Here is a 12,601-nt window from a genome sequence, read left to right as displayed (position 1 = left end):
CAGACTTGCTCAGTCACAGTCTTCCTCACCTTAAAAACAACAAAATAAAACAAAAAATATTAGCTACTTCATAGCGTTTGAGTTGAAATCCTGATTATTTTTTTTTGTGTTGGAAGTATTGAATTAAAAAAAATATGAATTGAATGTATAGATATTAAAAATTCAATAATTACCTATTTTTAATATGTAGGCTACATCAATAATTACCTATTTTTATTTAATATGTAGGCTACATTAATTATCATGCACATCACTTTATATATCTTGGAACCTATTCAAACCATTTTTATAGCTTATTGTATCAAAATGACAGTAATAACGGTTTGTGTAGTAAACTAGATTGAAATTGGTTCTCAAATAAATCGGTTAATTCATGTGGGCTTGTTCGATATTCATTTTCATCCAGTTTAGGGTCCTGGTTAATTTTATATCATTCAACACCAAATGTCATCAAAATAACACATGTAAATTAAAAAGTCAATTACATTGCAAAACTTTCTTACCTCAAGTGATGAAAGCGAAGCTCACAAACTCCAGTGTCCACTACGTCACCAGCTCCCAGTGAAACTTATTTTTCTTAGACAATTCTTGCATACAGCAAAGTCCTTGTTCACCTTACTTCCTTTCTTGTTGGTGTAAAATCTAAAGTGTGTCCCCATGTGTGATTTGTAGCAATATTTTTCTCATTTTTTCCTCCACCGTTCTCACGGAGCTTTTTTATTTTTTCAACCCACTTGGAGCTCCCTCTCTTCTTCTCTAGACAACTTGTGCGCACTTTACCCTCACCGCCACTCCCGAGCGCCCATAGTGGACCGCCAAGGAAGTGCTCAACAAACATTGAGCAGTTTACAGCATCCATACTCCATTGTATGGCCAATATGTTAAATAAAAGTATCGATTCTTGGCGGGAGCATATCGATAACCCATCGGGTTGCAAAATATCGCGATATATCTATGGAGGTAGATTTGTGTCTTTATTATTCAATCAAAAAAAAAGTTGCTTCGATCAAATAAAAAGTTGCTTCAATCAAAATATATACTTTCAATCGAAGAAAACGTCACTTCAATCAAAAAAAATGTGTTTGAATGCAAAAATAAATTTGAAACTCAAAAAAATATATTTGAAAACTATTTTTCTTTGATTGAATTTTATTTTTTTGATCAAAGTCAAGTTTTTTTTAATTGAAACACCATTTTTGATTGAAGTCATGTAATTTTCCGTTTGGACCACATTTTGGCTAGGACATTTGTGTCTTTATTATTCAATCAAAAAATAAATTGCTTCAAACAAAAAAATATATATTTTCAAAAGAAAAATCACTTCAATCAAATTTTTTTTAAAAATCAATCGTAGAAAAAAAGGTTTGAATGTGAAAAAATATTTGAGACTCAGAAATTCGCATTTGAACACTTTATTTTTCATTCAAACTGTTTTCTTTGAAGCAATCCTTTTTGTGTTTAAGCCATATTAGGGGTAGGACATTTGTGTCAAAATCATTCAATCGCAATAAAAGTTGCTTTAATCAAAAAACTATTTTTAATCAAAGAAAAAAATCATTTGCAAAAACTTTTTTTTTTTTAATATATTTTTTATTTGAAATATATATATTTTTTTTTATTGAAGTGTCACTTTTTTTGAAAAGCAAAAAGTTTTAAACTTATTTCTTTCAAAGTGGAAAAAGTTTTGAACACACTTTTTTTTTTTGAAGTGGAAAAAGTTTTGAAGGCACTTTTTTTCGATTGAATCATTTTGACACAAAGATTCTCCTTCAACGCTAGTTCCGGTGTGTTTGATTGGCAGGTAGCTGAGCCAATGACATAAAAGTATGAAGCAAGCATAATGGCCACCAGGGCTCCATCCAGCCATCGGAGTCTGTTGGATTCTAAGCCGAATATAGGGCACCGGTACGGGCGTGTGACATCGGCATCAGGGGTCAGGGGAATTAGCAGGCCAATCAAGGACAGTGATGCCATGGTCAGTGCACCAGTTACTGGTGGTTTTGGCACTGTGGGCAGGTGCCAGATCATGCTGGAAAATGAAATCCTCATCTCCATAGAGCTTTTCAGCAGATGGAAGCATGTAGTGCTCTAAAATCTCTTGGTACACAGTTGCATTTACTCTGGACTTGATGAAACACAGTGGACCAACACCAGCAGCTGACATGGCTCCCCAAACCATTGCTGACTGTGGGAACTTCACACTGGATTTCAAGCAACTTGGATTTTGCTCCTCTCCAGCCTTTCTCCAGACTCTGGCGCCTTGACTTCCAAATGAAATGCAAAACTTGCTTTCGTCTGAAAAGAGGACTTTGGACCACTCTGCAACTGTCCAGTGCTTCTTCTCCATAGCCCAAGTCAGACGCTTCGTCCGTTGTCTTGAGTTCAGAAGTGGCTTGACCATGGGAATACGGCTATTGTAGCCAATTTCCCGGACACGTCTGTGAACTGTGGCTTTTGATACCTGGACTCCAGCTTCAGCCCACTGTCTTTGAAGCTCCCCCAAATTCTGGAAGCGGCTCTTCTTCACAATTTTGTTAAGGCTGCGGTCATCTCTCTTGGTTGTGCAGCGTTTCCGGCCACATTTTTCCCTTCCAACAGACTTTTTGTGGATATGCTTTGAAACTGCACTCTGTGAACAGCCTGCTCTTTGAGAAATTTCTTTTTGTGTCTTACCCTCCTGATGGAGGGTATCAATGATGGTCCTCTGGACAGCAGTCAGATCAGCAGTCTTCCCCATACTTGTGATTTAGTTTACTGAACCAAGCTGAGTGTTTTTAAGGCTCAGGAAACCCTCGCAGGTGTTTCGAGTTAATTAGATGATTCAGGTGATTAGTTGAATAGCCTACTTGTATACTTTTTCATGATATTCTAATATTTTGAGATAGGATTTTTGAGTTTTCTTAAGCTATAAGCCAAATTCAGCAATATTAAAATAATAAAAGGCTTGAAATAGTTCAGTTGATGTGTAATGAATCCAGAATGTATGACATTTTTGTTTTTTTAATTGCATTACAGAAAGTAAAGAACTTTATCACAATATTCTAATTATCTGAGACAGTCCTGTATATACATTTTTAAATTATACAAACTATAATTATGCATATGTTACTGAGCAAAAATACAATTTGTGGTGACTTTCTCCACATCAAATGTGAACAGTAGTTAATTCCAACATCTCGACAATGTTAGATTGTATGATAATGGGTAATTAAGCTTTTGGCAACAAGTACAGGTAGTCCCCGGGTTACGAACGAGTTCCATTCCTACCCTGGCGACGTAACCCGAATTTCCGTGTAAATAAAAAATTAACCTTTTAGGTACCCCCATATACGCCCCAAATCTCAAAATAGCTCTCCAAAAATATGTATTATACATCATTGTACCGTCCTCGCCAAGACGTTGGCGCTAAGTCCTAGCCAGACAACGAGCTAAGCTCCAAAATGACGATGACAGACATGTGGTTTAGAAACTACAATAAAAATGAAATTCAATCTGTTTCATCTTCAATAAAAGCAATTCAAATTTGCGGTTATAGCTGCTGATACAGCAGTCACAATCCACACCAATGATTACCATGTATCTGTTAGCGTCTGCGCATCATCAAAAAAAAAATCACCTGAACTCTCCCCAAGTATTCGACCACAATTGAAAATGCACAACAAACAGTACAAAAGTGTTACATACAGTGGAGAAATTAAGTATTTGAATACCCTGCTATTTTGCGTTATTTTTAGTTCACCCGCATAGATATCATTGAGGAGTCTGGAATTTTTATCGGAGGTGCATGTCCACTGTGAGAGAGATCATCTAAAAAGAACAATTCAGACATACAAATACATGATTTTTTTAACAATTTATTTTTGTGATACCGCTGCAAATAAATATTTGAACACCTGTCTATCAGCTAGAATTCTGACCCTGAAAGACCTGTTAGTGACCTACCTGACCTGTAGTCTGCCTATTGAAAATCCACCTCCACTCCATGTATTATCTTGAATCAGATGCACTTGTTTGAGGTCGATAGCAGAATAAACACACCTGTCCACCCCATACAATCAGTAAGACTCAAGCCTGTAACATGGTCAAAACCAAAGAGTTGTCCAAAGACACAAGAGACAAAATTGTTCGCCTCCACGAGGCTGGAAAGGGCTATGGAGCAATTGCCAAGCGTCTTGGTGAAAAAAGGTCCACTGTTGGAGCAATCATTAGAAAATGGAAGAAGCTAAACATGACAGTCACTCTCAATCGGAGTGGAGCTCCATGTAGGATATAACCTCGTGGTGTCTCAGTGATCCTAAGAAAGGTAAGGAATCAGCACAGAACTACGCGCCAGGAGTTGGTCAATGACCTGAAAAGCGTAGGGACCACCGTTTCCAAGGGTTAGGGTTAGGGTCTAGGGTTACTGTTGGTAATATACTGAGGCGTCATGGTTTGAAAACATGCATGGCATGGAAGATTCCCCTGCTTAAACCATCACATGGCCCGTTTTAAGTTTGCCTATGACCATTTGGATGATACAGAGGACTCATGGGAGCAGGTTTTGTGGTCGGATGGAGTAAAATAGAACTTTTGGACATAATTTCGCTAACCGTGTTTGGAGGAAGAAGAATGAAGAGTATTATCTCAAAAACACCATCCCTACTGTGAAGCATGGCGGTGTTAGCATCATGCTTTGGGGGGTGTTTTTCTGCGCATGGGACAGCACGAGTGCACTGTATTAAAGAGAGGATGACTGAGGCCCTGTATTGTAAGATTTTGGGGAACAACCTTTTTCCTTCAGTCAGAGCATTGAAGATGGGTCTTCCAACATGACAATGACCCGTTCTAGCATGGCCTAGCCGGTCTCCAGACCTAAACCCAAGGGAAAACCTATAGAGGGAGCTCAAACTCTGTGTTTCTCAGCGACAGCCTACAAACCTGACTGACGGGTGGGCCAAGGTCCCTCTTGCAGTGTGTGCAAACTAGAGCCTAGTTCGGGCCTAAAAAATCCAGCCCGACCCGACACGGCCCGCTGGTATTGAGGCCCGACCCGGCCCGAGCTCGATCACTTAACTAGATTTGCAGGCCCGAGCCCGAAAAACCCGATTTTTTTTTTTTTTTTTTTTTTTTTTTTGAGTGACGCGGAAAAAACGCAGCAGCAGCAATTTATTTTCATTTCTTCGAGTTGGCAGAAAAAAACGCAAGTTTTCTTAATGTTTGAATAATCTACATATTTTTTTGAGAATTATCAAAGCATTCACACAACGAAATAACGCTGGGAAAGTTTGTTAAACATATTTCTGAGTGTGTGGGATATTGTTCTCACATGGACGCGCCTCTCTGACAAGGAAATGAAAATGAGGGCGGCGCCTCGGCCGTGCGCAAACGGTACAGCGGGAGGACAAGAATAAAGAGCGGCCGGCGCCACGGCGTTCGTGCACACGCACAAGCAAAAGCGCAATACAGAGAGCCTGCTCTCCATTTTTTTTTTTTTTTGAGTGACGCGGGAAAAAACGCAGCAGCAGCAATTTATTTTCATTTCTTCGAGTTGGCAGAAAAAAACGCAAGTTTTCTTAATGTTTAAATAATCTACATATTTTTTTGAGAATTATCAAAGCATTCACACAACGAAATAACGCTGGGAAAGTTTGTTAAACATATTTCTGAGTGTGTGGGATATTGTTCTCACATGGACGCGCCTCTCTGACAAGGAAATGAAAATGAGGGCGGCGCCTCGGCCGTGCGCAAACGGTACAGCGGGAGGACAAGAATAAAAAGCGGCCGGCGCCACGGCGTTCATGCACACGCACAAGCAGAAGCGCATGTCTGGTCGGGTCGGGTCGGGTTCGGGTTCGGGTTCGGGCACAAAATCTAACCTCTAGTGCAAACCTGGTGAAAAACTACAGGAAACGTTTGACCTCTGTAATTGCAAACAAAGGCTACTGTACCATATTAACATTCGTTTTCTCAAGTGTTCAAATACTTCTTTGCAGCTGCATCACACAAGTAAATTGTTTTAAAAAATACATTTTGATTTTTGGATTTTTTAGATTGTCTCTCACAGTGGACATGCACCTACGATGAAAATTTCAGACCCCTCCATGATTTCTAAGTGGGATGATTTGCAAAATAGCTGGGTGTTCAAATACTTATTTTCTTCACTGTACATGTGTTGGTTGGTTCCGTGGATGCTTCACAAGCCAGAAATGCGCTCTCATGCTTGCAGGCTTTCCCCTCTCTCTCACTCAGTTGTTCAACTTCTTCATGGGAGCAAACGCGCTCTTCTTTGTGTGTGCAAATACGTTCTTCTTTGTGTGTGCATACGCTCTTACTTGAGTGCCATTAGTACTACCTGCTCTACGCTTCCTGCGCCAAGATAAAAGCGTGCATCACAAGAAAGCCCGGAAACAGTTTGTTGAAGACATGTCAACAAAGCACATGGATTACTGGAACCATGTCCTATGATCTGATGAGACGGGCAGGCTTTCTTGTGTACCGTCTTCAGAAGAGGCTTCCTCCTGGAGTGACAGCCATGCACACCAATTTGATGTAGAGTGCGGCGTATGGTCTGAGCACTAATAGGCTGACCTCCCACCTCTTTAATCTCTGCAGCAATGCTGACAGCACTCCTGTAACGAGTCACATGACATTTTGGAGGGAAAATGACAAGTAGTACTTAATTGGGACATTTAGGGATGTATGGTTTTTCTTAGGGGTGTACTCACTTTTTTCCCAGGGGTTTAGATATTAATGGCTATATTTTGAGTTACTTTGAGGGTAAAATAAATTAACTCTATTATATAAGCTGCACACAGACTACTTTTCATTGTGTCAAAGTGTCATTTTGTCAGTGCTGTCTCATGAAAAGATATAGTTAAATATCTGCAGAAATGCGAGGGGTGTACTCACTTTTGTGATACACTGTAGTAGTACCAAAATGCCTTTAAAAGTAAGCCATTATTGACAAAGAATAACATTGAAGACTCCATAAACTGATGGCAGGAACAACATAACTGATTCGCATCCAAAAAGTAACTAGGCTCCAGATGCTGTAAAAGCAGCCGAAACCCCATGTCCTCCACCATGGTAAACTGCTGGTCACCGAAGGCTATAAATTGCATTATTTTTTCGTCCAGGGCTGTGGCTCTCAGGTCACTTTGGTCAAAACATCTCTGCTTGTCAAAAGCATCTCCGATAGTCAAAAGTCCTGTAGCGTTCTGTTTGTTTAAGACACCACTATTAGCTTTAGCCTTCGCGTTAGCGGCAGCCTCATATTCATTCCACAAATCTGTGTGATGCAGCATTAAATGGCTTATCAGGTTAGTGGCGTTGAATGACGACACTTTCTTTCTTTCACGCAGGGAAAGTAAACCCACACTGGTGACAGAGCAGCAATGTTATCCAACAGTTTCAAGCATGTCGTGTGTCGTGTCATTCATGCGAAAGGGGCTTCAGAGGGAGGAGGGGTTGAGACACAGGTGCAGAATTGGACAAAACTGCATCGATTCTACGCATTTGGAGGCTAAATCAAGTAGATAATTACCAGATTGCATTATCGGTTATTTATTTATTTATTTTTTAATCTTGATTATTTGTGTAACGTCATCATTGCCATTATTGGCGGATAATTATCAGTAACAGATAATATTGTGCATCTTTAGTTTCTACTAATGTATTTTGTTTTTGTAAAGTACTAACTATAAGAAACTATGATTAGGTTACATTATTATACAAATCTTCATGGATTATGTGTTGTCCATTGACTTGACGTGGCAGGAGCGGGTGGGCAACTTTTTGGCGGACTTCTACGCCGTCAATGGTCTGGTGCTGGAGTCCAGGAAGCGGCGAGAGCACTTGAGTGAAGAGGACATCCTCAGGAACAAAGCCATCATGGAGAGCCTTAGCAAAGGCGGCAGCATCAGCGAGCACAACTTTGAGGTAAACGACACTTGTTTGCTTTTTTATTGCTTCGAAATGAAAATACCAACTATTGGCGCAGTCCGTGAGGAGGCAGTCCCTCTCGGCGCCAGCCCCCAACACTATTTCCTGGGAGGAGTACATCGCAGCCGAGCATGGAAAGTACGTTAGCCCGTAGTTGAGATGGTTTTACGAGCAGGATCGTGTTGTAATCATCTCCTTGTGGACATAGGCCTCCCCATGTGGGCAGAGAGCTGGTGTGCAAGGAGAACAAAAAGCACTTCAAGGCCACTGTAGCCATGAGCCAGGATTTCCCTCTTGGAATCGAATCGTAAGTACAATTGGATTTAATCTGACACGTGGTGTGAGATATGTTAGTTGTTTCTACATGGTAACTAATATGGGGGGATTTAATCCTGGTCTAAAATTAAACAGTATTTCTAGACACGCGTGCGGCTGGATGTTATTGGGTGCGCTCGGGCGGGGGGTCCCGGTGCCGGGATTGGCGATGGGGCGGCGTAGGGTCGGTCGCCAACGGGCTTACACTCACAAAGCATTCACATGATTACTGGGTTCTAGATCACAGAGATGATTTGTGTACACTCTACCCCTTTCTATCACCTAGCATATAGACTCCCCCACCTTCTTCCCCCTCTTTCCCTGTTCAACAGGCCCCCCACATGGTGTCAACCGGAAATGCATTTAGCTGACTATAGCACCAACATATTAGTAGTTAGTGTAGTTAGGCGTTCAATGTATTTCTTGTTGTTGTTTGTGTTTCTTCTCTTTCTTCTCTTGTGTTTCTTTTCTTCTGCTCCCCCATAACCCGTTCCTGTTCGCTGTTTTGTCATAATAAATGAGGTATGTTGAATGATCACAAAGGGAGTATGTCGGACTCTCAATGTGAAACATTAAAACTGTTCAGACTACCCGGGCACTTAGACTTCCATTCTCAGTGTCAAACAGCTGAACAGGACAGGTTTTTAAAAAAAAAAAAAAAAAAAAAAAAAAAAACAGCATTTCTAGTAGGGCTGCAACTAATGATTATTTTTTTATAAACGATTAATCGGACGATTAATTAAACAATCGGATAAATGTCACTTTTTTCAACTACCTTCACAATTTAACTTGAAGTTGTTTCAGGCTTGTTGTAAGTAGGCATGTGCCGGTATGAGATTTTGACGGTATGATAACCTTAAGCAAAAATACCGTGGTTTGACAGTGTCAAGGTATTGCAATTTAAGCTAAAAAATGTGTTATTTTGAGATGTATGGGTTAAAAAAAAAATCCCATTGAACAGGATTTTTTTTTTTTCACAACGTATTTGCAAATTGGAACATCAACATGAATGTAATGTTAAAATAAATAAAATAAAAATTAGGGATGTCAAAATTAGCGGGTTAATGGGCGGTAATTAATTTTTTAAATTAATCGCGTTAAAATATTTGACGAAATTAACGCACATGCCCCGCTCAAACAGATTAAAATGACAGCACAGTGTAATGGCCACTTGTTACTTGTGTTTTTTGTCTCCCTCTGCTGGCGCAGATTGGCCCCGCGATTGATTTTATGGGTTTAAGCACCATGACAATTGTAATGGTGAGCTACTAGTTTATTTTTTGATTGAAAATTTTACAAATTTTATTAAAACGAAAACATTAAGAGGAGTTTTAATATAAAATGTCTATAACTTGTACTAACATTTATCTTTTAAGAACTACAAGTCTTTCTATCCATGGATCGCTTTAACAGAATGTTAATAATGTTCATGCCATCTTGTTGATTTATTGTTATAATAAACAAATACAGTACTTATGTACAGTATGTTGAATGTATACAGTGGGGAGAACAAGTATTTGATACACTGCCAATGTGAAAACCCATTGGCAGTGTATCAAATACTTGTTCTTCCCACTGTATATCCGTCTTGTGTCTTATCTTTCCATTCCAACAATAATTTACAGAAAAATATGCCATATTTTATAGATGGTTTGAATTGCGATTAATTACGATTAATTAATTTTTAAGCTGTGATTAAGTCGATTAAAAATTTTAATCGTTTGACAGCCCTAATAAAAATAAATAACTGAAAATTTTTAAATAAAATTGAAATAAATTGAACTTAAAAACCCACAGCTACAGCTCAAGTTGCTTAACATTAGAACAAAAATGATTATTTTCCATAAAAAAGTAGAAACACTTGTAAATAAAAAAAATATGTATACTGTATATTTAATGCAGGCACTTCACTGACTTTAAAGCTCCATCTCAACATTTTTAGAGACTGGCTCATTTTCTACATATTTCTCTGTCAATCCAAGTTATTGTGCATGGAATGTGAGTATGTTCGCCTTTTCTGGGTTAATATACCAATATAATATTATTAGTTGAATATTAATGGAGTGTGAGACCAAGAGACAGCCCATGTGTATGACTTGTATTATTATTTACACATTATGCACGGACACAGACACACCCTCTTTCAACACAGAAAGTGGCCAGAGAGAAAAAACAGTACAGGCTATATTACGAAAATTTTAATTTGAACAGGTGTTTACAATGGCGGAAGATTTTACAAAACCACGCAAATAGAGAGAAAACTGGTTATATATTGGTTATTAACGTTATTGTATTTGTTTTACCATTGCTAGACACACGAAACACACTGGAGTGAAGTCTCGTAGCTGGTGAGAAACGTTCATGACAGCGTTTACTTACCTTACATCTTTGTGTAAAGTGACGGATGATGGTCAAGCAAATATGAAATCATGTTGGAGGTGTTGCCTGCATGTCAGCTGTCCTTCCTCCTTTAAGCTTGGGCCATCTTTCTTTATGATAGCCGAAATTCTCCCATACTTGACAAGACTTTTTTTGACGGGGTTTTGAAAAAGCTCAGGTGTAGTTTTGACAGCGACAGCAGTGTCACCGACACACGGGACAGGGCAACAACCGGAGAGCGAGGGATGAGCGCTGCCGCTCCAAGCCATCCTTGCCTACATTTTTGGGACATAAAAAATAGCTAATACCATCCTACGGTATGACGGAAAATTTTAGTGGTTTTGAAACTGTGACGTTTTCATACCACGGTAAACCTTGAAACCGGTAACCGGCACATAGCTAGTTGTAAGTAACAATGAAGACAAAATGGATGACTATTTTCTTCAAAAATTATATTTTATTACAGCTTCCTGACTTAACTGTAGTCTAAAACTGTACTGTACTTGTTAAAGTTTTTAATAAAGGTTTTGACAGTATAAAACAATTTCTCAGTACAAAAATCGATGAGTTAAGGAAATAAAACAGGTTATAGAAACCTAAATAAACACAGAACCCATTTGGGGAATGGAAAAACTACAAATTGAACTTTACAATTGGTTTGTTTCCATTGTTACAGCTTACTGAACGTGCTGGAGGTGGTGGCTCCGTTCAAGCATTTCAACAAGCTGCGGGAGTTCGTCCAGATGAAGCTGCCTCCCGGTTTTCCCGTCAAACTCGGTACGTTCGCCTGGGTATCCGGCGACTTTGGCCTCCCCATTAACGACCCTCAAACTCTCTCTTACACAGACATCCCCGTGTTCCCGACCATCACGGCCACCGTCACCTTCCAGGAGTTCCACCACGAGCAGTTTGAGGGCTCTCTCTTCGTCATCCCGCCCGACTTCAAAGAAGACCCCAGCCGCTTCCCGGACCTCTGACCACTTGGAGACGCAACCCTTTATTACGTCAAATTACTCTCCCTACATATATATATATATATATAGACAAGCATACTGTATTTCTCAAAATGGCTGTCAGGGAGAAAGTATTTACTCCTGCAGATGTGGCAGGCCTTTTTATTTCCTTTTTAAAAAATATTATTGAACAATATTTATGTTGCGGTTGTTTAAAAAAATCAAGAAGGACTCAAGTTGGGTGAGTCCAGATCATCTTTTTGCATCACGCCCACATGGCATTAATTTGCTCCAGTTTTTGTGAGCAACAAGTTCAAATGGGTTTAGACGTTAATGTATATGCAGATGATTAATTAAACATTTTATTCAACTTAAGTGAACATGTAGACATAATAGGGTTAAGGCCACTATTTAAGGATTTTTAAAAATCTAAATCTTATAAGGGAACTGACAGCCAGCCGTTTTGTTACTGGATCCAAAGCAAACCAATGCTTTCATGCTGCTATTCATTCATCAAAAGACTCACTTATATTATGACTAATATTCATATCCTTTTTGTTTCACACGTATTGAAACTGTAAATATTTTTGTCTCTTCTAAAAACAAAAATTATTGGTGACGTTATAGCTCAAAACCTAATTATGCATTTGTACATATATGTACTGTACATATATGTCTCTGTACTCATGGACTTACACTGTGTAGCAATACATACACAAGAATGTTTTGAAATGAGCTCCAAAACGTGTTCATATTCCACATTCAGGTTAGCTCACTTTTACCTCCTACTCCTCACCCGTCTTCTACATTTTTGTGTCAAAGATCGGAGCGCTCGCGGGAGTTATCAGGTGTGCTGTCCTCTCGAGTCGCTATTTTGATGTGCGCTGTGGTGCATTAAAACAATCACCACCAAGTACCATCAAGTGCTTGCAGTAGCTTGTTAGTTATTTTGTATAAACTAAGCTGTGAAATTATTGGCACTCATCCTTCCCTTTTCAATAAAGCACCAGCATCACATTTCATTTTGTGTCAGC

General features: G+C 39.2%; 1 protein-coding gene across 1 annotated transcript in view; it reads left to right on the top strand.

Moving 5' to 3' along the window:
• LOC130929996 (ankyrin repeat domain-containing protein 13C-like) overlaps positions 1-12,601 on the top strand; it is a 25,920-nt gene extending 13,319 nt beyond the window's left edge. The window contains exons 9-13 of the mRNA XM_057857652.1: positions 7,756-7,917; positions 7,979-8,058; positions 8,129-8,227; positions 11,291-11,391; positions 11,461-12,601. Of these exons, the coding sequence (XP_057713635.1) occupies positions 7,756-7,917; positions 7,979-8,058; positions 8,129-8,227; positions 11,291-11,391; positions 11,461-11,591 (573 nt within the window). The 3' untranslated portion in view covers positions 11,592-12,601. The remainder of the gene's footprint in view (positions 1-7,755; positions 7,918-7,978; positions 8,059-8,128; positions 8,228-11,290; positions 11,392-11,460) is intronic.

Source organism: Corythoichthys intestinalis, chromosome 14 (genome assembly GCF_030265065.1).
Source record: "Corythoichthys intestinalis isolate RoL2023-P3 chromosome 14, ASM3026506v1, whole genome shotgun sequence".
NCBI classification, from domain to species: domain Eukaryota; kingdom Metazoa; phylum Chordata; class Actinopteri; order Syngnathiformes; family Syngnathidae; genus Corythoichthys; species Corythoichthys intestinalis.
The sequence above is the reverse complement of the archived record's forward strand: the minus strand, read 5'-3'. Positions and strand labels throughout refer to the sequence as shown.